This window comes from Stegodyphus dumicola, chromosome 2 (assembly GCF_044657685.1).
Source record: "Stegodyphus dumicola isolate Sdum_Otavi_A_Nest chromosome 2, ASM4465768v1".
In the NCBI taxonomy this organism is placed as follows: domain Eukaryota; kingdom Metazoa; phylum Arthropoda; class Arachnida; order Araneae; family Eresidae; genus Stegodyphus; species Stegodyphus dumicola.
This window is the reverse complement of record NC_140769.1, coordinates 48,617,650-48,644,411: the sequence shown is the minus strand read 5'-3', so window position 1 is coordinate 48,644,411 and position 26,762 is coordinate 48,617,650. Positions and strand designations below refer to the sequence as shown.

Here is a 26,762-nt window from a genome sequence, read left to right as displayed (position 1 = left end):
AGGATACATTTTGGTAAATGATTAGGGATTTTCAGTTATTATGATCTAGGTAAAAGACTGTTTACTAATTAAAATTTTCGGATATAATACAGTATGCAATATTTTAACTAAGATTTTATCTTCTCGCGATATTTAAAAATTACAGTAATACATTTATTTTACGCAGGCTTCAATACATCTTCCAATCGCCTACTATAAAACATTTCTATTAAACCAATATATCGTTGTATTACTATATGTCCTTGTCTTAATAATCATTGTGTCATATATTTTTGCTTTACATTTTCTCGTTTTAAAGCGTTTTATATATTCATAAATTGGTAAATTTAGCAGAAAAAAGATTTAGTTTCTCTATGTATACAACATTTTTGTTGGTTAAAAATCATCGCCGATGCCCTTCGTTATTCATATATTATCGTATTAATAACTAGTTTCAGTTTGTCACCCTTTTCCGGGGTTTCGTTGAATCGTATGGAAAACAACCATGTGCAATTATTATAAAACATCTTGCGAAAACGCAATGAAGTCTTTCAAAAGGCAATACCAAATTCCTTAAGTTTTAATTTTTGATGCATATATTATATATTTTTATAATATATTGGACTGTCTAATTTTTTTGCGATGTAAATTCTTTGTTCCTCACACACAAGCTAACTAACACACTTATTGGCTAACTGCTCAGTGCAGAGCAAATATAAATTATCTCTCTTTGGCAGAAATGCCTTTGTGGAAGGTATTCCGACGACCATTACTCTTGGCAAATAGGTTGATTCAACGTTGTCTGTGTTAGTTTGAAGCAAACAATATTAATTTATCGGGAATGGACTCATTGGATTAACAAGCATGAATAAAGTTTCATTTCATTCAGATTTTATCAACTGAACGAAACGCGATAAAAATTGCTTACACGTTTGTGTCAAGAATGAGTTATGAGAATGAGTACTTTTGCAACTTGAAACAGAAATATAGTTGAAACAAAAAAAAAAATTAACTTCTTATAAGGAATCCAGAAAGAACTTCAGAAGATGCAAAATGCAAAAAAATTAATGTTAATAACTGTAAATAAATAATTACGTTTAAAGAAATTTCAATAAAGAGTTTTGGGATTGTTTTGTTTACAATGTACTTGCAGGAAATTTGATAAGTATTTTGCAATAAAAGGATTCTGAACGAAATTATTCAAATCAACAGTATTATTTACTATTAATTTTGTTTTGGCATTTTGCATCTCAATATGAAACGTTGATTTACTTTGCAAATTGTTGCAACCAAATATTAGAACCCTGCACTGTATTTTAAAAAAAATTAAATAATTAAGAATCTGCATTGAATGTATGTATGTTTTTGGCACTGTGAAAAAACGACGATATTTAGAGACATGAAATTTTCAATAACGTAATCCTCCACTCGAATATGGTCATCTCTAAGCCCAAATTTGGATTTTCTTTTATTATCTATTACATATTTTGTACAACTTTAGCGAATTTTTAATTAAGAAACTCAACGATTTCAAAGCAAGCAATGGCAACACTGTATGAAAAGAAAATATTTCCGGCGTGTGAGAGTTTTTGCTATTTACCAGAAATAACCAAAATTCAAGACTGCAGGAATGAAGGAATTAATAATAACAAAAATGTTTAAAGTCTATATTCATTACATAAGTATCATACACAGTTTGTTAGTTTCAGAAAAATTAACACATATTTCTCCATTTTTCGCTCAAGTTATATAAGTATCACACACGGTATGTTAAGACCGTGTATGTTATATAGATGTATGTAACATACACGGTCTTATACATTATATAAGTATCATACATGATTTTGTTAGTTTCAGAGAAAGTAACATATTTCTCCATCAAGGAATTCATAATTGGCTTAAGCATTAGTAGCAAACTGTTTGCATCTCGCAAAACGAGGCTAAGAACTGAAATTCCCTGGAAAGTGAAATTCATTTAGAATGCTAAACACTTTACCGTAATTTGATAGGAAATCAAAGGTGGCTTCCTGATGGAAGGCAAATCTAATTCCTCCAAACATGATAACATACATTCATTCACTTAGAATTTCGAAATTTTGTAAAGAATAGGTAAATGTACATCACGAAGCCCTAATCCGTACTCTAGACGAGATCTTGTTAAGGAATATTCTTTGATATCGCCAAGAGATGGCGTTAGGAGTCCATCTATTGGCTTACTTGACCTTTCCCCTTCTGAACACGTGACTTGAAAAAATATTCTTCTTCTTGAAGGTAGAATTTCGATGCACTGCGCAATAGAATTCGATTGAGATTTTAGCTGGAACTATTCAGTTCTTGCCTTTTGAGTATTAAATATTCGATTCAGGCATTTTAGCCTACATTGTATATATGTAAATATTAAGCTTAATTAAAATTTATGGAAAACCCTCCAGGCCATGCATCTCGTCTTTTGTATTATGAGGGATTCGACTTTGATCTAGAACTTTCGTTACATAATGGTGCATCGGCTCCAGAAAAGAATCTGATTAATTTGAAGATTTGTGTTTTTCGCCCTTTGGATTAGCTTTGTAAGCGAAGACTTCTCACGGTAAGTCTCCTTTGATAATTTATTAAAATGGAACAGAAGACACTAATTAAGAATCGAGCACATATACGTGCTTCTGTAACTCAAATTATTAAAAATGTAGATGAGTACTTAAAAGAAGAAAATCAAGAAGAGTTAGAAAATTGTTTGGAATTGTTAAATAGTAAAGAAACGGAACTACATGATATAAATGAAAAAATACAAAATTTGATTGAAGATGAATCAAAATTAGATTCAGATATTAACACTTCTATGGAATATAACGATAAAATAATAATAGCGAAGTCTAAAATCAACCGTTATTTAAGGAAATACAATACTCAAAATATCAACACGAATTTAAATAATTCATCTACAGAAGTTGAAACCAAAAGACAGATTGAAGGCAATGTGAAATTGCCCAAACTGTTAATTCACAAATTTTCCGGAGATTATAACGATTGGATGAATTTTTGGAATTCATTCAAGGTCACTATTCATGACAATGTTACACTTTCGAAGATAGAAAAATTTAATTATTTGAGAACTTATTTATGAGGAAACGCAGCATCAGCCATAGAAGGTCTCTCAATCTCAGAGGCTAATTATGACTCTGCTATAGACATTCTTAAAAATAGATTCGGCCAAAGTGACCTTATTATCAATACACACATTTCTAATCTCTTAAATTTAAATCCCATTCAAAGTTCAAGTGAAGTGACAAAATTGCGAAAACTTTATGATACAATTAACGTTCAAGTCAGAAGCCTTTTAGCATTCGGTGTGAAACCAGAAACATATTCCAACATGTTTATTCCAATTTTGATGAAAATTGTCCCGAACGATATAACTTTAGAATTTCACTGTACAAATACTGAAAATCCTTCAACCTATGATTTAAACAAATTTCTAGACTTTCTCCGATTAGAAATAGAATCGCGAGAAAAGATTAATTCGTTATCCTTTCCACGCAAGTCAAACCCGGAAATGAAAGGTATTAACAGATATCCACCGACGCCGAAACATAAACAAACTGTCACCACACATGAATTTATGGCAGCCGCGTCATCAAATGGAAACTGCATTTTTTGTTTTCAAAACCATGACTCAGAGTCCTGTTTATGCCTTACAGTTAATGAGAAGAGAGATATTTTGAAAAAACAAGCGCGTTGTCTGCTTTGTTTGGCCCCTAAACACAAAATCTCACAGTGCCGGCAACGCCAAACTAAAGTTTGTAAAATTTGCAAAGGTAAACATTCAGAAGCCATATGTTTTAAATCCAGTTGGATAGTTAAAAATACACCAAGTGGTAAAAAGGATAGTATATTAATTTCGAAAAATGATACACAAACTAAGGAACAGAAAGAAGAAATTGTTTCGGCCGTTTCACATAATGCAAATAATACAATTCTTTTACAGACTTGCACGATAAAAGTTAAAACAGCTAAGGAAAAGGTGTTTGCCAGACTTCTCTTGGATAGTGGAAGTATGAAAAGTTTTTGTGCTCGCGAGTTAGCGGATAGGTTAAACCTCGAAGTCATAAGAGAAGAAAAATTAACTGTCTACACTTTTGGGAATACTTCTCCCATCCAAAAAAATTATGACGTAGTTAAATTAACTTTAGAACATAGAAGTTCTCCCGATTCTAGAATAGAAGTTGAATTATTAGTAACTGATCATATATCAGGTACAGATATTCCACCTCCTAAATCAGAAGAAATTAAGCAAAACAGACAATTAAAAAATTTGATTCTCGCAGATTTTCCCGATTGTAAAAAACCCGTTGCCATTCTAATTGGTGCAGATTATTATTACAACATAGTAATGGGACACGTTAAATACTTAAGCAAAAATCTTGTTGCAGTGGAAACTATTTTCGGGTGGTGCCTACATGGACGAAAAGGTGATGATGATGTCTCTTTAGCTTTCAATGTAGTTGTAGGGGAAGATTTGATTTCCAAGCAAATAACAAAATTTTGGGACTTGGAAAACTCAGGACTTATTGATAAGAGGGAAAACTTCGATTCAACTGAAAATGAAGTCGTCGAATATTTCGAATCAAATATAACATATGAAAATTCTCGCTATAAAGTTAGATTGCCTTGGAAACATGACACATCAAATCTAAATAATAATAGGTAAATCGCAGAACAAAGATTTCATCGACTTAGAAAACGATTTAAAAAAGATCTTAATCTATTTTCCGAATACAGGAACGTATTAAGAGATCAGTTAAAACAAAATATTATCGAACCAGTTTCAGAAATTTCAAATGAAGAGGATGTCGTGTTTTACTTGCCACATAGGGAAGTTATACGCGAGGATCGAGCTACAAGTAAATTACGTATTGTTTATGATGCATCATCGCATGCCCCAGGATCCATTTCTTTAAATGACTGCCTACATTTTGGGCCAAATTTATACCCTGAAATATTCGAAATATTGTTAAGATTTCGGTATAATCTAATAGCCTTCACCTCAGATATAAAACAATCCTTTTTACAGATTCTCATACATGAAAAAGATCGAGACGCAACCAGGTTTCTGTTTTCCGATTTCCCTAATGATGAAACCATTTCTCCTGACATATATAGGTTCACTAGAGTTTTATTCGGAATAAATAGTAGTCCATTTCTATTAGCCGCTACCATTAAATATCATCTGAAAAAATATAATAAACTTTATCCTACAACGGTTAACTTTTTGAATGAGAACGTATATGTAGATGATGTGATTGGAAGCCAACCAACGATCAATGAAGCATTAACTACGAGTCTAGAATCGGTCCAAATATTTAAGGAAGCAAGCATGCAGCTTCACAAATGGCATAGTAACTCGAAACAATTACATGAATTGTGGGTAAAAGAGGGTATCGTTCCAGATGAAAATCCTGAAGATTTTAATAGAGAAAATTTCCCATTTAAAGTCTTAGGTATGGCATGGGATAATTCAAAGGACTTACTGTATTTTTATGTTCGGAACTTATTGTCTTTCACATCTAAACCAATAGAAACAAAACGATTTCTTCTACAAGTGTTGGGTCGGATATTCGATCCGATTGGAATTTTAGGACCTTTCACTGTTAGAATAAAGTGCTTAATACAGAAGATTTGGTTGTCACAAATAGATTGGGATGAACCGTTACCTGAAGATTTGTCCTCTGAATGGAGAAAGTGGTGTGAAGAGCTACCTCAAATGGCTGAATTCTCCATCTCTCGTTACCTTTTCATGCACTCGAACATTAATGTCGAAAATCTCGAACTACATTGCTTTTCAGATGCAAGTGTCAAAGCCTATGGTACAGTCGCATATTTACGTTTTACGACAGAAAATAAAGAAATCAAAACGGCCTTTGTCTCTTCTAAAAATAGGGTAGCCCCACTAAAATCCCTTACTTTACCGAGGTTAGAATTAATGGGGGCGTTGTTATCAGTTAAGTTAGCCAGCAATATTCTGAAAGCACTGAAATTGAGAATTCCGTGCTATTTTTGGACAGACTCAACAATTACTTATTTTTGGATCCAGAAACAACCTGAAGCCTTCAAACCCTTTGTCAGGAATAGTGTCGAAGAAATACAAAAATTGAGTTCACCTCAAGATTGTCATTATTGCCCAGGTGTCGAACACCCTGCAGATCTCGTATCTCGGGGAACGAAGAATTCCAAGTTAATAAATGAGACCATTTGGACGCAAGGTCCCCAATGGCTTCAACTCCCTCACGAACTTTGGCCAAGATTAGATATTAAAGAAACAATAGATGAAAACAAATTAGAATACCGAAAGGGATCCCGTGATATACATCAACTTGAATGTACAATCGAAAAAAGTGCAGATGATCTTTTCGACATATCAAAATATAGCAAATTAGAGAAGGTGTTGAGAGTCACTGCTTGGACAACACTTTTCATTAGAAAATTAAGAAAAACTAGCGACATTCAAGGAACTCTCACAGCTGAAGAGTTACAAGAAGCAGAAAATTTCTGGATAAGATCAGAGCAAAAGAAGTTTTTTGCCGAAGAATATAAATCCCTCAAAGAAAGTAATTCAGTTGGAAAAAATTCTCCTTTGTATAATTTTCTTCCTTACATTGATGAAAAGGAAATCATGAGGTTGAGAGGAAGACTGGAATTTTCTGACTTCTCACTAGATAATAAACATCCAATAATCTTACCTAAAAATTCTCGACTAACGATTCTGATTATATGCAAAGAACATGAGAAGATAATGCATGGAGGAATTGCTGCAACTTTAGCTAAAGTCAGATCACGCTTCTGGATTCCTAAAGGACGACAGTTAGTCAAAAAAGCATTAAAAGGTTGTATAATTTGCCATAAATATTTAGCTAAACCAGCAGACCAGATGACAGCACCCTTACCAAAGGATAGAATCCAAGAATCGCCTCCATTTGCAGTCTGTGGAATTGATTTCGCCGGACCAGTTTACGTAAAGAATTCTAAAGACACTCGAAAATCCTATATTGTTTTGTTTGTTTGTGCAGTAACCCGAGCTGTACACTTAGAACTTGTATCAGATATGTCAACAGAATCCTTTTTACTTGCATTTCGCAGATTTTTGAGCAGAAGAGGAAACTGCGTAATCATCTACTCTGGCAACGCCAAGACCTTTAAGAGGACAAAGAAAGAACTTGAGAATTTTTCAAAAGTTTTAAAAAATGACAAATTCAAGAATTTCATTGCCAAAGAAAGAATCCATTGGAAATTTATAATCGAACGAGCCCCATGGTGGGGAGGGTTTTATGAGAGACTTGTTAGATCTGTTAAAGAATGTTTAAGAAAAATCGTAGGAAAAGCATTGTTGACTTTCGAAGAAATGTCTACACTACTTGTCGAAGTGGAGTCAGTTCTTAATTCACGACCTCTAAGTTACGTTTACAACGACAATGACGAGCCGCAACCGTTGACTCCAATGCACTTCTTAAACATTGGACAAACTGATTTGAAGTATCCTTTGACCTTTGCTAGAATCATCGGTAGCGAAACGACAAGAGAAACGCTGTTAAAAAGAAAGCGTTATCAAGAATTGCTGTTAAAACAGTTGTGGTGGAAATGGAAGCAACAATATTAATTAGATCTTAGAACTGCCCATTTCTTGAAGAATCCGCAACTTCAACCAGAACTAAAAGTAGGAGATGTTGTTTTAGTTGAAGGAGATAATAAAAACAAACTCTTATAGAAACTTGATAGAATCATAAAACTTATTCCTGGACGTGATGGTAAAGTCCGATCATTCGAATTAAAAACTGGTAATGGGACTTTAAAACGTACTGTTCAACATCTATATCCTCTTGAACTTTAGATATTTTGAACTTTAACGATTTAGTTATGCTTTTTTCTTTTTTTGTCTATTAATGATTAAATTGAATATCCTTAATTAAGTTTGTTCAGTTAAGTGGAAAATATTTTAAAATTTAGTTCATTTATTAGTTATAACATTTATTATTTTATACCTGTATTGGAATTGAAGTGTTTGACTAATTAGTATTTTTTAGTATTTTTATAGAATAGTGATTTATGTACTTGATTGTATGTATAACTGAGTTAGATGAACTCTTGTCAGAGTTCAGGTGGGGAGTGTGTTAAGGAATATTCTTTGATATCGCCAAGAGATGGCGTTAGGAGTCCATCTATTGGCTTACTTGACCTTTCCCCTTCTGAACACGTGACTTGAAAAAATATTCTTCTTCTTGAAGGTAGAATTTCGATGCACTGCGCAATAGAATTCGATTGAGATTTTAGCTGGAACTATTCAGTTCTTGCCTTTTGAGTATTAAATATTCGATTCAGGCATTTTAGCCTACATTGTATATATGTAAATATTAAGCTTAATTAAAATTTATGGAAAACCTTCCAGGCCATGCATCTCGTCTTTTGTATTATGAGTGATTCGACTTTGATCTAGAACTTTCGTTACAATCTAAAGCGTGACAGTCTAGTCTGGTTAACCGCTTTAAATTTCTAACGATATAAGTAATATTTACTTTTCAATAAACATAATTTCACATAATAAATTCCTTTCAGCTTCGTTTCGTATGGACTTGTTGACGGATTTAAACAGAAAAATTTCGTCAAATGTTTCTGATGTGAAGATTCTATTACGAAAATTACACCCTTAAAGGAAAAGCACAGCTGCTCCTTTTAAATTACTCAGAAAACTGCTTTCATTAATAGCGTCCTTGAAAGTTCTCGTTTAGTTACGCAACAATTTAAACGCCGTCAAATGCATTTATTCTTAACTGCAAACTTCAGTTCCTTTCTTTTGTAATTTAGTTGGATGTGGATTAGCTGGATGTGAAGGAGGCTCTAGTTAAACGCTGTTTTGGTTTAGTTCAGTTTTGTTTGTGTTACGATCATTTTATTTATTCTAAGTACAATTATCCTCTTGCATGTTTCATATATAATAAAACTATTTAGGTAGGTTGGCAAGACATACCAGTACTGACGGAGAAAAATATGTTAAATAAATCTGACATGCATTACTTAAATCCTGTAAGTTTTCATTCCTAACATTAATGTTTTCATGTTTGCTGAAATATAAAATGATTTAAAATTTATTTTCTGATACTCTCTTAAAATGTCTACAGAAAATAAACAAGGAGTCAAATATCTCATCTTTAATATTCCAGACAGATAAATCCTCTTAAGGGGAATCATACATCTTAAAATTCGTATGATCTTCGAATATGTGACTGTTGCATGAATTAGGATAACTTATTTATTTTAAAAGCAATTACTTCCAAATATTAGAATAAAGCTTCCAACTTTTTACAACTGATTACATAATATAGCTGCTTTCTGAAATAGTAATAAGAAAGTTTCTGTTGCCACAGATATTTTTATAATTTAATCCACTTTATGACAAAATTTTTCGTCATGTTTCCGCCTTGCGCATACAGTTTAAAACATTCTGTTGCATAATTTAATTCCATATTTAATATATAGCTTTTATAACATTTGGAAACTACTGTGAACCAAAATTTTTTAAGAATTTCATGTTAAATTGTTATTATATTTGGAGTTGAGTTTATAAAATGTATTTTATTAAAAAAATCTGTAATATATTGTCTATAAAATGTTTTAATATTAAAATATACATCAGATTTTTGGTTCAGTTAGAAAATAGTGCGCATATAAAGAACTCCATCAAATTTCAAGTATGTACCATTAGCCATTTTTAAAATATCATGCGCGCAGGGTGGAAACATGACGAAATATTTTGTCACAAAGCGGATTAAATTACAAAAATGTTTGGAACAACACATACTTTATGGTTACTAGTTTCCAAAGCAGCTATATTATGTAGTCAGCTGTAGAAAGTTGGAAGTAATTGCTTTTAAAATAAATAAAATATCCCAGTTCTTGCAACAGTCACATATTCGTAGGAGTTTAAGGTGTATGAGCCCCTTTAAATCTTAAGATAAATGCCAACAAAGTGAATATTTTATCAAAAAAGATAGACAGACTAAATACTATCTGTCAAACAAAGGTTCTAATAAGCAAAATAGCTCAACGTGTTATTCATTATAGTGACATTCGGTATTTTTTGAAGCAGGCAAGATGAAAAATGAGGAAACTCCTTCGCCGGGAATCGAACCACGGACCTCTGGAATACCGGCCTACCGTGTAGAACCACTACACCCCGAAGACGGAAGAAACACCTTATATCCCTTCTAAGGATAAGCTCTTTTATTCGATACTGCAGTTATTTGTTTATAACAATCCGACAAGTAATTTACTGTAATAAAGCACATAGGATTCAACTTAAGAACCTTTATGGAGTACTATCTAAAATAAATTGATACCTATCTTCTTTATCCTCATTCTTCAAGACTCATAAAAGGTTCTTAGGAAATCCATTTTGTTTGAACGCTGTGTGTATCCCCTGCTTATCTCGAATATCTGTTTTCAATTAAGACATAGTTATTTTACCCAGAAAGTATATATACGCATAAATAATACATAATTATTTTTGTATAATAATAAATTTATGCTAATTATAATACACACATTAACATCTATGTATGTAAATTGGTTTTGACTCTGCATCAATGCTGAAACCTGCCATTGTTTGAGAAAACACGAATTTTATATGATTCTGGAAATAACATCTTCCTAATGAGAAACTAAAATTATATTTCAATATATTTTCAACAGTTTCTGTAGTCAGTAATGCTCGTCACATAATTTATTAACACCAGACACTTTTACAAACTGACATTTTATTTTCAGTTATATAAAATGTGAAGATTTCGTTCATCTATTTATGTATAAGCCTTCGCTCATCAGTTTGACTATAACCCCTAAACATGACTTAAATAGCTGACCTTAGGCTATAAATATCTTGATAAAATTTTGTCATAGTAGAGTGACAAAATTGTTCGTGTTTTATTTTTGTTAATGAGTATAACTACTAAATATAACTATAAGAACCGGGCAAATGTATTATTTTGTGCATTTTATGAAATTAATTTTTAAAATTTTAAATTATCAAAGTATGAATATTTACATCAATTGAAACATTTCTGTAGTGGGAAGCATGCGTTTATTACCAACGGTTCCGAAAATAAAAACCGCATAACAAGGGCTTTGTAAGCAGTGTATATGTTACCAGCAAAGAATGGAATCCAGCATTTTGTAGAATACCTAGGTATTTTATAGAATGCCGAAAAGCCGGCCCAATGTATGAAACGATTAAATATTTCACACATTGCCTAGACATTCTATAGAATGCCAGATGACACACAGGCAAAGTATGAAATACATCTCCAATTCGTTTCGAATATCATGGAGCAAGACACCTATGTTTTATTCTTTCACTCAGGTTGAGAATCTGCCATTTGCATTTTCCGCTTTGTCAAAATACACAATTTTACTTAAATTTATTCAGCAGAAAATTAGCTTTATAATGTGCTACGTGAAAATGGTAGAGGAAGTAATAGTGCTGGAGAAGCAGTCACAGTGAATACTGAAACGACGATTCGAAGATGAACTATCTAATCTTTGAGGTAGTACTGCAAAACACGGTTAGTTATTAACTAAAATTACTTACCGGAAGACTATGGGACTATTGCTTGATGAATCGCTATGATGTGAGGTTTGTGAAAAAACAAAGGTACACTCATTTATTCTGTTAAAGAAGGCGTCAGTACTTTACAGTATTATGCCACGAACACTGAGTATTTCAAATACTTCATGAAACTCATTTAGCTATTGGACGCAGAGGACGTGACAGAATGTTGGAAAGAACATTCAACCAGATACAAAAAGGTTATGCGGAATGATATTGAACTGTACATCCTCCTTTGTGGTCCAAAAAGGTATTAGAAAGAGCATTGTTGATGATTTTTTTCTGAATTTTATTCCCATTGCCAGATATATCTTTTTGATTTCCAGTTCCAGAACATAAATTTATTATGATGTACTAACATCATCTCACAAAATTTGTGATTCTGAAGACTGTAATCTCAAAATGAGCATAAGAAGTAGCCTAAAATCTAGTGGACATATTCTCGTTGCTTGGTATGCCATCCATATTGCAGTCTCACCGTTCAAGAATTTGACAAATATATGGTGATACTTTGAAGCAGTTATGGCCAGGCTTGAAGATCGTTCATGGGAAGCCTTACCATTCACAAAGTGTTGTAAATGCTATTCAAAATATTTGAAATATGCGCAATACATGGATGCAGGACAAGAAATATAGCCAGTGGAGTGAAGGCCTGCTGTTCGTTGAATTTATGAGAAATATAACTTATTCTGGAATCAAAAGAACATCATACGAAGCCCTTTTTGGCTGCAAATCTGGAGTAGATCTTACAACAACTTTTCTACTCTAAGATGTTTTAAAAGGTATAAATACTGATGAAGAGCTAGAAAAAAAATAACAGAAAGAGTGCAAAAGATGCAAAAAGAGGAAACAAATCAGCGTATGCAAGAAAAAGTGTTTGTTTCATAAAACAGGAATGAGATTACAGTCGATGGGAATTAAACCAACATGATAATGGCATGCTCACCGAAAAGAATTTCCGTTCATGGTACCTTTTGCATGTGTTTAAAAGTAACCAGTGCAAAGCTTTGTCTAAAAAATTTATAATTTCTGTGGCATGTTAGTAAAGATGAGAAATTAGATATTCTGTCTTCTCTTTGTTTCAAAACTGAAAATGCTATCGAAAAAATTAATTACAAAACCAATTTGGAAATACAAGCTAAAACATGAAAATGAATTCGGGAAACAAATTTCGTCTGCTGCTTTGGAAACACAAGGTCCTGGGTGATTCACGCAATATTTTAACAGTTACGATGAATGTGCCAGAGAACGGTTTCTGCTGTCTTAGAACATCTAAGGGAATTTTAAAACAACTGTGTGCGAGATTACAATTCTCTTTATGCCTGAACTTGCTTAGAATTGAAGATATTCTTGACCACGAAATTCCTCTCCGGTTAGTTGCATTTGCTCAGTCCAGTGGAAGCGGCTATTGTATGTGTAAAATAAAAAGGGCAAGAAACACGAAATATCTTTGCGTGAAAAAAGTAATGAAGTATAATTTAAAATGTCATTGAAGGCTACCATGTTGAAACAAGTAATTTAAATAATTAATTAAGTTTTTGGAAAAATATCAAATTTTTAAAATTTTTCTTTTTAATGTGTGTATTTTTATAAAGTTCATTTAATGACCCTGTTTTACATTTTATAAAAAAAATAACTATTTTCCTTCTTCGTGTGACAAGTAGGTTTGTATTTTATTTTTTTAATACGAATGGCATACATTTTGTTTTGTACACCTTTAATTTTTTTTACGTATTTTGAATAGAAGATTTTTAATGGCAGCCTTTCATTACTTTTTTTAATAACATTTGTGTTTTTGAGGATTCTTTTAAATAATAGCCTTATCGTGACCCTTTTTTTCTCTACTTTGCCTAAACAGCAATTGTCGTTCTGTAGAATGCCTAGGTGTTGCGTAGGTAAAGTATATAAATGATTCTTATATTTCATATTGTGCCTAAAAACGCCACACATTCTAAAATATGCCTGTTCATTGTATAGAAAGCCGGCTTTTCATACTTTACTGATAACATGTATACTTAGGAAAATAATTTATTCTCTTCGCTGAGAGCTGAAACATAGACCAGTATCAGTGTTTTGAAACGTTTCAATTGGTGAGGAGATTTGTAATGCTTTAAATAGCTTTAATCTGGATTCTTCTACATTTATTACGGTAGAATTTGCTAAAGCATTTAATGCCTCCACCGTCTTACAAAATTCAAAATTCTGCTTCTTTTTCTTCCTCCAAAGGTAAAGTTTTTCAGTTCTTACCTTTTTCACCATCTGTCAAGACCTATTTGCAAAACCACTTACTGGTCACATTACTCAATAGAAAAATTTATTTTGTGTTCCCTAGACTGAAAATTAACAAAGACGATTCCCTAAAGGCACAATTTTAAATGTGAAATAGTTCCATTGCACCGTCTTTGTAAGTGAGCTTTTCTATGGGCGATCTTGATTCAACGCTTCTGTGAAGAACCTGACCTCGCATCAGTTTCGCAGCATCCTGGGAGAGAAGAGGTTAAAAAAAGTTAAGGAGTGTATCTCATGGGTAACGATCCAGCTCACATTTAATCTCGACGAGTCTGTTGCTAATACCTGATGACAATTTTCAAATCCACGACTTCCTCTCGGGAAAAACGGTGAAGTAGTTTTAAGTGGAAATACAGAATTCTAATCAAATAGAAGGAATGAAATAGCAGTGAATAGTAGCAGTGACTTATTTGAAGACAGTAATATTCCAAAAGATTTAAAATATATATTTTCCTTTAAATAACGCGCTAAACAACATCTTGTTTAAGCACTAAAATAACAGCTATTAGAAACTAAAATCAGTGCTAATTATCTAAATATTTTGCAACTGTCATAGAATCAAAAATTATATTTTTGCATTAAATTTTGAATTCAGTCTTGATAAACCAAAGATTAGAGGAAAAACATTTTGTATTTCATTTTGTACTGGCAGGAAAAAGGGGTTTACTGGTGGAAAATTCTTTACATCACCTCTAGCCTTTGCATACGTAACAACCAATTTCCTTTTTGAAATCGACTTGCAAAGAATTTATGTGGTTAGCGGTAGTTAACAACCAATCCTAATTAGCATATCGATAAATTTATTGCTCACTTATTTAATCACTTTATTTTTATTCTTTAAATATTGTAAAATACATTATATGTTTTATCCTACATTTTATTTATAGGCGTGTGCAACTGCAATAAACTAGGCTCTTACGGTTTAACATGTGACGCTGAAACAAAACAGTGTTCTTGCAAGCCTGGAGTCGGTGGACTGCGATGTGACAGATGCGAACCAGGATACTGGGGCCTGCACAAAGCGACTGAAGGAAACAGTGGATGCTCTTGTAAGTACTTTCTCAACTTTGTTTATATAGTAAAAGTAAGTATTTTAACCGAATAATTAGAATTTAAAAAAATAAATAAATATTTTTTTACTATTTCCATTGTTTATAATTTATGAAATCATGAAAATACTAAGCCCTTAAGAATCATAAAATAATATTAAATTTTATCAGTGTAACAAAGATTTTTACGGAATAAAAATGAATCAAACTTTAGTTCGCTTCTCATTGAATTCATAATGTAATAAAATTCCTTTGTAGGTGCTAATATTTTTGGTTTACTACTCAAAGGTAAACTGTAATCAACTGATTCCTGTTATTAAAGTCTTGTTTCATAGAGCAGGGTTTTTTAATTTAGGAGCGTATATATGTAAATATATGTTTATGTGTGTAAGATATAATAAAATACAAGGCTACTCTAAGAAGTAATTGGCGACTTGAAAATTGACTATTCTAAATTTTAAGTTCTGCCCCTAAGTTTATCCTTTCTCTCGAATTCGAGATCTTTCCAAAATCATATGACGCTTACATAACGCTGCTTACAAAGAGAACTAAAACTTAAAATTAACCAATCGTTGCTTAGCTGTATATATGCACCTGCCTAGTATAAACACTGCTTCGCGAGCAATTATGTCACCTTTTCATTACTTCTTCTTGCCGTGCAAGCGCCTCTGTGTTACTATGCTTAATTGTCCTGTTTTGTTCTTTACCTAAGATATCGTAGTATTGCTTTTAACCCGTGTACATAAAATTTTTGTATTTAACTATCATCGAAAAATATTATTTGGTGTGCATAAAAATAAATATGATGAGTCTTCGAATTCAGTTTTGTCAGCTTCACCTTCATGCCTCTCCATTCAGCCGTTACGACTGTTCAGATGTTTAAAAGTAGTGGTTTCTTCTATCATCGCAGCGTTGTCGAGCAGCGCGGATTAAAAAAATCATACATATATATTATAAATATACATGCAATACATTTTATAAACTTAGTTGAATGTTGAATATATATCTTGTGCCAAATATTACTTCTTTCATTTCCAAAACAAGTATTTTTTTTAACTCTGTCATTTATTTACCCTTTTTCAGATGTTTCTTATTCCGCAGATTCCTCTGTCGCTTACAAAGGCATGCCAAATATACGGCATTTCGTTCAGTACTCATTTAGGTCGTAAAAATAATGAAATAACCCAATATTAGATTCCTCTGTAGAAGAAGCTTTCGAATTCTTTTCGCACTAAATGCCTTTTGTTAATTGTTCTCTATAAACAACTTCGACTGACAGTTCAAGTTTACGTATTTTTTTATATCTGTATGATGTATGAAAAATTACTGTCTCTTTAATAATAGTGTCTTAAATTATCTCCTGTTCTGAGTATAAAGGCAAAACGTTCATAGCATATCAAAAAGCAAACCAGATTAGAAATGGCTTCTTCTCAACATACACAAACCTAATAGTATACACAAACCTCACAAACACACATATAAACATACCATTATTCACCTAAATACACAAACCTAATGTTTTGTAATTGAAGCATCTAAATTCACCTAAATACACAAACCTAATGTTTTGTTTATTATTATTCACCTAAATACACAAACCTAATGTTTTGTAATTGAAGCATCTGCGCTTACAGAAGTTCGAACAATCGTCTAAAAGCAACCTAATCATTGTTCCTAATCATTGATTTCTATGTCTAAATTTTCTTAAATTAACCAAGAATTTTCTGAAGTTCAACAACAAAGAATGTAAAGTAAGGTTCCACTCTGTTTATGAGTTAAGGGAAATTTTGAATTATTTTAATTTTTATTTGAATGATGCAATTATACAAATTATTTAAAAACCCAAACATTCAAAACTAGTCTTTGATGTTCGAGCAGATTTGTATCTAGCTCATTTATTTCTATTACTGTAGAATTTTTGCTTCGTTCTTCATTTTATGCACTCCGTTGCTCTGTCTTTGGTAGTTTATTTATTTATATACTTTTAGTTTTGCGGATTTCCTTTTGGGCCTTCATTTTACTGACTGATAAATGATTCCATTTGATTCTCTCAGTCTTTCTTTTGGGAGCCAAATGGGCATTTTGATAATTAATCACGAGCGTAATTAATCATATGTGTCGTTTTTTAACATCAACTTTGCTCTCACTTATAATTTCAAACAAAAGCAAGCATAAGTAAATAGCATTATTAATCACATGTGACATATACATAAATAAATATATAGACGCTCTGCGATATATACAGTGTAATTTAGTATGAAATCCTAGACTAGTTTAAATTACAGTGATTAGCTAAGATGTATAATTATGTGAATCATTCTTAACCTATACGCTTTATATGCTCCATATGCCTTTTTATTTCGAATTTATAAAGAGTGATCCAGTGTAAAGAGAAGTTCTGAAGTTTTAAATTCAGAAAAAAACCAAAAAAATATTAATCCTATTATTTTTTTTAAAATTCTTATAACTGGAGTAACGTTGTAAAGTCATTAGAATTTTTGACGTAAGAGATGTAAAAATGTACAGTGCCCTCACTGGGATCGAATATACGCATCGTATACCTGGATCGAATACCTGGATCTCTCGAATATACGCGCCGTGTGTGCCACCGTAACCCACGAAGGCATGCAGAAAGGAGAGAAAATAATCGTATATACTGCCCCTTTCAAAGGACGACTGGAGATTAAGGGACCCAATCGCAAAATCCTGGTAATAAAGATCATCATCCACCACCTTTTAGTTCGACCGCCACTGTCGAGTCATTAGATTATTTTCAAGCAGGATACATGAGAAACGAGCAATGGCCTCGCCGGAACTCGAACCTGGACCTCTCGATTACACGCCGAATGTGCTACCGTTTCACCAGGAAGGCATGCAGAAAGGAGGGAGAAAGTACCTTATAACATGTTTTGACACATCGTGAATCTTGATTTATTAAATGATATATTTCATCATTAAATGTGAATGCCCCTATATTTGTCAATTATTTTCGCATGTTATTGATTCCTCACGAATGTCTATTTTACTGCAGAATGATCTGGGAAGATTTCAGGGTTAAAACATGTTTTCTCAGATCACCTACACTGTTCCGTCTATCACTTTCCTACACAGATACGATGAAGATATGCGCAAATAATATAAACGTTAAACATCTGAAGGTTTCTAGTAGAATTTTAATTCCTGTATCGCACAGCTATGAAAATTCATAATTCGGCAAAAATGTAACATGCTGTGGCTGACCCGATACATGAACCTCGCTTTTGTAACTTTCAGTTTTTGCTGCTTACTCGTGTCTCTAATCAGTAAGCAGAGATATGAAGCGCTGCGTTCTTGGCGAGTTCTTGATGCTCTTGGTGACGGTAAATGAGCTTGGGTAACGAGCTCTTGGTGACGGTAATGACGGTACTATACCACTATCGCAAAATAGCTGTGTTACAAGTAGGTTTAGGTAGTTTAGATATGTGAACTGCTTAGTGCTGCAACCGTTTCATTGGTTCTTCGGATTGCTAAAATGCTATATCTTTATAAAATATCGAATGTCTTAATTCCATTTTTAAAAAAAAGTAAAACATTTTAGAAATATGTTTATTGGTACGGTTTCCTGTGTAATTATTCCTATGCAATTTTCTATGCAATGGCATGTTTTATGAAGCAATATTTTTACATACAAACGCCATGACCTGCAGTGCGAACCCTCATGAAGTTCTTCATTAGAAATTTTGCACTTCATTTTGTTGATCAGGTATGCATATTTACTTGCTTTGATAACTGCATCAAAGGTTTTTCTGTAATTTTAAAAGAGGTTAAAAACTTCTTCTTTATACAAAGGTCTTTTTTTAATACCTTAAAAGAGGACGTTATTTTTATTTAACATATAAAATCTATTAATAAAACAAAATTCGTAGTAAAACATCAGATAAAGAAAGTTTAAAGAAAAAGCAGCCCTTGGCAAGCGCTGCTGATGCCCGAAACGTAAGACATTTAATTTGTCTTCCAACCGCCCTCGTGCATAGTAAATTCTGAAAGTATTTTCTTTCGGAAAAATAATGTATTTAATTCTATATTTAATGCTTGTATACGATTAACGAACATCCTGATTTAAAATCAACAAAAGTATTTTTTTAATTTAAATTTTTATTTTACCTTTCTAAGCAACTCTTTGAAATTACAATATATTTAATTTTTAATACAGCTAAACTGTAAACTTTTATAAATGTTTTAATCTTTTTTATAATTCTTAAAAGATGAGTCTCGCCATTCTAAGAAACAAAAACATCTAGCTTTCAGCACGTTATCGCATATAATAATTTCGCAGAGTGTTACCATTCAGCGTGACATATGATTTTTAATTTACATTTGAAAAAATGATACATGATAAAAGAGCAATAAACTCATTTATCAATAATTAAAGCCTTTATATTTTAATATTATACATATACCTGATGTATATTCAAATGTATTTGCATTCTAAATGTATCCATGTGTTAATGTTATGAATATTTTCTGTATTTGTTGTAATTGAAACAAGTATTTTGATGCCATATATTATAGAAGTGGTACAAACATTTATTTTAAAACTTTTACGAGGTTTTAAATTTTCTAATAATACTAGAATTAGAAACGTCTTTAGAGGTACCTTTGCAAACTATTTGGACTGTTATGTTACGTTACCCTACCACGTACGTATATATCAACTGTCCTTAGCAAAGATTCCGAATGCGCTTATCTTGCACGCAGGCTGCTGTATAGTTCTTTGTTATCATTTGGTAAAATAAAAGATTTTTAGTTTAATATTCAAATATTACTCGTTTTAACAGCTGGAGTAAATGGATGATTTATAAACAATAAACGCACTTTACATTAATTTAAATCTTTTTTATCCCTCAAAAATTTAATATAATAATACAATAATATTGCTAAACAGTCTCCAAACAATAGCATTGCAATAAAGATATATACAATGTACTTATTACCAGTATATTAAGAAGTTTCCTAAGATTACCAGTTTCTTAAGCTTTATTTCATTTTAAGGTTTTGCTTGTTCTTCAGTTTAATATCAAAATTAAAAGCAACATTATAAATTTCTTTTGCTTGAAATTGTCAGCTGTGTAGCCAAAAATGTTTACAGAAGTTAGTAAAATGTATTATTATAAAAGTAGTTCAATTAAGTATGTAAATTTAATAATTTATTTTTATATTCCTTAGATATCACATTTGAAGCAGTAGAAATTAAAAACTGATAGATAACATTAGACTGAATCACAATTAGCTCGCGTATAAAGTTTTCGACTTCATTTAAGATGTTCATAAAAGATTAAAGACAGATCTTGTTATGCGTCGGAAACAGTGTTACGATTATATAATGCATGATATCTGGAGAAGACATTATGATTTATGAAACTAAAACAATTTATCTGACCCCGAAAATTGATTTTTCGTTTTATCGAGATGGATGCATAGTGTCAACGCCAGTTGTTTGCACACGAAGAGTAACTATCATAAGTTTCACTGCTTGCAGATTATAAACTTCGTTTCTTCGAGCATGTGTTGACATATGAATTATCTTCCAAAAATACTTAGTCATGATTTGAGATACCGAAAAAACAGAAATTCTCTTTGTTCCGTAAAATTCTGAAAGTGGTTTCAACATATTTTGGTCACTTATTTAACTCAAATTTTAATTCTAACATTTGAAAGAATTTTAGAATTGAAAGCTGATAAATAACTTTGTTCTATCTTTCAATCGGCAAGTAAATTCATAAATAAATAAATTTATTCTTATTGTTTCTCTTTACGTCGTGCACTGTTTACTTTTGCTACGGCTTATTAATTATTTAACATACTTTTCCACGCGTGCTTACAAACGCTTTATTCCAAAATGGGAATCATATTAATATTTGTTATAAATGATGATGAAACGATTATTTTCTTCTGATTTATGAAATCAAATTGTGTATGCTTCGTCTTTAGTATCCTCTGTCATATATTCTTGAATTATTTTTAAACATCTTTTTTGTGATTATGTCTCTCTATGATTCCATAATTAAAAAAAGGATTTATTTACAAATAAATGCTTCAAACAAGTTCGTGTATACACTGGTGTGCAAAAATTAAGGACGAAGTCGAAAAATTAGCATATCAGCTGAACGAAGAGGCAGAGCGGACAGAAAGACCAATCAGGAGATTAAGTAAGGTGATGTACGGTAGCACATGCGCAGATATGCAGGTAGACGTAATGGGGGAGTGTCTGAGTAGTATAAAGCATGTTGTCGGTGTAAGATCAGTATTTATGGCAAAGAGATTGCACGCCGTATAGCAGTTAAAATCCCACCGAGTTGCTGCCTCAGCGAGAAATGGCGAATAATCAATTTGTTAGACGACATCTGGATGCTTTTACCCGAGGTCGAATCATTGGGAAGTTGGAGGAAGGCCGCAGTGTGACAAGTGTGGCTGCAGAGTTCGGAATTGCTCACAGCATCGTTTCACGACTTTGGAGACAATTTCAAACTACAGGAACAGCTATCCGAGGGTTTAGTAGTGGTCGTCCACGAGGAACCACACCGGCAGATGACCGGTATATTGCCTTACAGGCCAGAAGAAACAGGTGGCAGACAGCGGGAGAAATCGCTAGACACACGACACAGGCGACTGGACGACCGATATCGCGTTTTACCGTGGCCAGAAGACTGCACGGTGGTGATCTGTTTGCACGACGCCCTGTACGGTGTGTACCTCTAACGCCTGCCTATCGGAGAAGGCGTTCTCTGTGGTGCCGGGAATTGGAGAGACAATGAATCTGGAGACAGCGGGGAAGCCGCAATCATCCCTCGAACATCATTGAAAGGGACAGTTATGGAGGTGGCGGTGTTCTCGTTTGAGGAGGCATCATGCTTGGTAGTCGTACAGACCTTCACATGTTCGACGCAGTTTCAGTCAACGGGACCCGTTATTGTAACGAGATTCTTCTTCCATATGTGCGTCTTTTTAGAGGCGCTATGGGTCCGCAGTTCCTTTTCATGGACGACAATGCACCATGTCATCGCACAGTAGCTACCGAACAGCTCTTAGAGAGTGAGGATATTGAACGTATGGATTGGCCGGCACGATCTCCGGATCTCAATCCCATCGAGCATGTATGGGATTTTCTAAGCAGACGCTTGGCAGCCTCGTATATTACCACCAGTAACGATTCTGGAGCTTCGATTGGCGCTGCAAGACGAATGGGCAGCAATGGCTCAACAACGCATTGACACCCTCATTCTCAGCGTGGGCAGACGCTGTGAAACCTGCCTAGCAGTCAGGGGAGATCATATCCCCTATTAAAGACCGGATGTTTCTTGCTGGACACCCATCACAGGGATGTTTCGGCCTTCAGTCGCATTGCGCTCCATGCTACTTTTTCAATAAAGCTTCTTTTTATCCCTCTGATTTCTCTTTTAGTAAGTGTTGCTTACATTACTCATGTCCTTACGTATTGGGGATCTTACGGTATTAAATGTGTTGATTTGGAAAGCTTTTGTACAAAGTTATATTGAAAAAACCGACTCGCCCTTATTTTTGCACACCAGTGTATATTATACTACCAAATTAAAGCCACCCAATCAATCAGAAGGTTAAGAAGATTAGTAAAGTGGGATCATTATATGGTGATTTAATCAAGATGGCCTTGTGTTTCCTTTATTTTTAGTTGTGCCTGTGCCTAAAAATGCACATTATTACCTATCTTATTATTACATCATTATCCATTTTTTTATCATGCGAATTGAAAGTTGACAAATAGTATCGCTGGTATGACGATTACGACTCTGCGACGTTAGGATCTATTTCGATCCTATGCAGTTTCCTTAGAATTAAAGCCACATGCTTAAATAATCGAAAACAAGCAGCATTTTACGAATTTCGTAATTAATTATACTTTTTTTTCGTTGTTGGTTTGACATTTTGTAGTGTTTTATCATTATAAAATTATTTACAAATGCCATTCAAAATATATATATTTTTATCAATTTCGATTTGTTGTTGGTTTGCCCGTAATGCATAGTTTTTGTTTCCTTCTAGCATGCAACTGCAATCAGTATGGGTCTGTTCGAGATGACTGCGAACAGATGACTGGGCGATGTGTCTGCAAGCAAGGCATCAAGGGAATGAAGTGTGACGTCTGTCCGGCAGGAACTGTCCTTGGACCAGAAGGATGCATGGATGGTGAGTTAATAAGAGTATCTGATTACTTTGAAATATATTCTAATAAACAAATTTTAAAATTAACGTGGGATTTTATTAGGTTCTATAATGTCAATGCAGTCGTATGGGTATATAACTTTAATTTTATTACTGATATGAAAATAACTAGTAGCAAGTTACGAGCGCCATAGAATGGGCTTTTTATCAACATATGTATTTCAGAAAAATTTCTAACATAGCTTAAAGCTTAAAATTGCGATTTTAGCTTTATGGTTTTATAAACTTTACTTATAATGGTTTCTTTTATTTTTAGAAGTAGATAACTTAAAATATTTCTGGTTTTATAAACTTCACTTATAATGGTTTCTTTTATTTTCAGAAGTAGATTACATAAAATATTTTCTAACATAAAAATCCATTATGCTTCCGAAAACCGATTCAAGTGCAATTTTAGCATTAAAATTTTAGAATTGTTAAATTCACTTAATATAACAAAATATTGTGGAATACCAAGATAGACATATATCTTCAACCTCAAACCTTAATGGGAAATTCTATATGAGAAGTACTGACAGGGGAGTAAGCAGCTCCAAGTTCTTCACACTGATTAATTTTGGAATTATCAGTGTGATTAATCACCAACTGATAATTTTGGAATTATCAATTGGTGCTTTCATTTAAATCCCACTACTTCTTACTACTTGCTTCATAGTCTAAATCTTTTTGTTCAAAGCGTATTGCATTTTGACTGCTAAATGAATTGTATATTCACATACTGCTGCTGCAAATTAAAAGGAAATGCTTTAGCATAATTCATTACAAGTTCATATTTTGAAATTGAAATTATAATTACCCAAAGATAAATCTAAATTAAATTTTTAGAAGTAAGAGTATATATTATAGTTAATAGTAAGAGTAAGTTTTTTTGAATAAATAAATTGGAACTTTCGTTATCTTCATCATCAGAACTTTATCCCCGGCCTTAAGATCAAAATCTCTTCTTTTCCTGTCATAATACAGTTTTTGTTTTGCTCTAGCTATGTCTCAGTTCCTTAGTGCCTGTTCTATTATTTTTGAATATCATTTATTTTAAATTCTGCCTCTCTTTTCTGATAAAGAACAGTTTGTCTAAGGGAGTAACTATATTTCTCCCCAAAAATAATTCAGAAATAGTTTTTCCCGTGATATCGTGCTTGGCCGTTTTCAGGATCAAAAACCAACTCATTGACGCAGTCATTCTGGCGTCGGTGATACGTTTTTACACGGATGATTATTACAATGTTCCTATTTATGCGCTCGGCAATATTTGATTGCGGTCTGTAGCGGACCAACTTTAAGTGGTGGATGCCAAGCCCTGCACACAACTCTTCCAAAATTTGGCTAATAAATTAGGGGTGGTTATCTGATATTACTGTAAGTGGTGCACCATGTATGCGTTTCTGAATGCATGCATTTATGCATGCATTTATGCGTGCGAATCCATCGGATACAATACGTTCTTTTATGGGAAACTATTTCTACCCATTTCAAGAAATGATCGACAATAACTAGAAAATATCTATTTTTATTACTTTCATCTTTTTCGGTAAGGGCCTAATAAATGTATCCCAATTATTTCATTTGGAAAAGTAGCTCTTATACTAGTTAGATATCCGGCTGGGCTGTAATTTACATCGTTAACTAATTGGCACGTATTGCAGGTCCTGGCATATTCCGCTACCGTTACCACTTTTAGAAGTTGCAGGAAAAAAAACCCTCCTCGCGCATTCTTTGCAACGTTTTTCGAATGCCAAGATGACCGGCAGTAGGTGCATCATGTAATTCTTGCAATATGCTAAGTCGCAAACTGACTGAAATGACTGGCCTTACTTCACTATTCTCATTTGCTATTTTAGTTGTTGTTGCTTCATTTGTATTCTCACTCTTTGCACGTTTTTCGAATGCTAAGATGACCGGCAGTAGATGCATCGTGTAATTTTTGCAATATGCTAAGTCGTAAACTGGCTGAAATAACTGGCCTTACTCACTATTCTCATTTATTGTTATAGTATAAAATAAGATTTGTCAATTATTGCGTATTCTGCTCTATTTCTGATGGTTACTATATCCGGATGTTCGAAATGTTCCGAGTCTTGCAAGTTTGCATAAATATGTCTATACTCTGGATCAGTTTGTAATTCAGAAATAATAGTGTCAGGGGAAACTAATATTTTTGAAGTCAACGTGGAAAATTGTATTTCTTTTCTTTCTTCATCTAGTTTTGTTCGGGATAAAGCATCGTCTATGATGTTTTCCTTACTAGCGTGTGTTTGGTTATTAAATTGAATTCTTGCAATTTGAATGCTTACTGATCAATCGTGGCGATACATTTTTTTCGGAGTATAATCGCCCCACCGCAGCGTGATCTGAGTACAGGATTATCAGTGCCTTATCGAAATAGACACTAAACTTTTGTATTGCTAAAAGTACTCTCTCCATGCCAGTGTAGTTTCGTTGTGTTTCATTAAATGTTTTGGAAAATAGGCTGAATTTCTGCATCAAAACAGCGCCTACAGCATAATCCGTTGCGTCTGCCAAAATTTCGAGATTTTCGTCTCTCTCCGGGAATTTTAAAACAGGTGCTTGAATTAGCACAATTTTCAGTTTATCAACCGCGGTGTTAGCCTCAGCTCTCCACCAATACCTGGCTTTATTTCGCTTCAATTGTAACAGCAGTTCTACTATCTGCGGAAAATCTTTTATAAAAGTTCTATAGTAAGAATACGTGGCTAAGTATAAGGCGAGATTTTTCGCTGTATTTAGCGCCGGGTAATTCTTTATAGCAATAATTTTTTAGTCTTCCGTTTGTATTCCCTGTTTAGAAATTTCATAGCCCAGGTGCGTTAAGCTCTTCTGCCGCGAATTCACACTTACTATCATTTACTTTTAAGACTGCGTTTCTTAATATTGTAAAAACTTCATTTAGATCTTTTACGTGTTGCTCAATATTTTCGCTAGACACATTGATATCGTCCAGGTATATTAAGGTAGATTTTACAAGGAGAGGTTGTTGTATCATAAATTATAATACGACGTTTAGCTTAAGAGAGCTTCTCCTGACGCATGCGCCGTTCGCGTTTATCCGCGCGGTGATGAATGATGACGTAACTGTTTATTACGTATGTATGTATATGTATACCATTCTTACTTCTTCGCCTTTTTTCTCTGCTGTACGCAACTATGTTTAAGATAATCTCTGTCATTAAAAATGTTCATTGATATTACAATCTATTTAGGCTTATTTATTTCTTCAATGGTTATGGGCCCAGGAACGTTTCAACTGTGCTTAATTAACAAAATACCTATTTTAAAATGAACATTTTGAAGTTTTCGAGCATTGAACTCTTAAGCCTAATTCAGTGCAAGAACTGTTACGTCTAATCAACGGTAAGAACTGATCAGCGTTCAGTTAAGCCTATTTTTATAGCGATCAATCTTGTTTTTATTTGGCTGTGAGAGACTGTATTACATTATGTCGCATTTGACTACTATAGATAAGCTCGGAAAAGATAATTTTGACAGTTGGAAATTACAAATAGAAGCAGTATTGATTAAAAACGACCATTGGGATTATGTAA

At 33.2% G+C, this 26,762-nt stretch overlaps 1 protein-coding gene across 2 annotated transcripts in view; it reads left to right on the top strand.

Moving 5' to 3' along the window:
* The window catches only part of LOC118182863 (agrin-like), a 1,858,472-nt gene that overhangs the window by 1,513,594 nt on the left and 318,116 nt on the right, over positions 1–26,762 (top strand). For both annotated transcript variants that reach the window (XM_085810649.1, XM_085810648.1), the window contains exons 14-15: positions 14,803–14,964; positions 23,023–23,166. In XM_085810649.1, the coding sequence (XP_085666775.1) occupies positions 14,803–14,964; positions 23,023–23,166 (306 nt within the window). The remainder of the gene's footprint in view (positions 1–14,802; positions 14,965–23,022; positions 23,167–26,762) is intronic.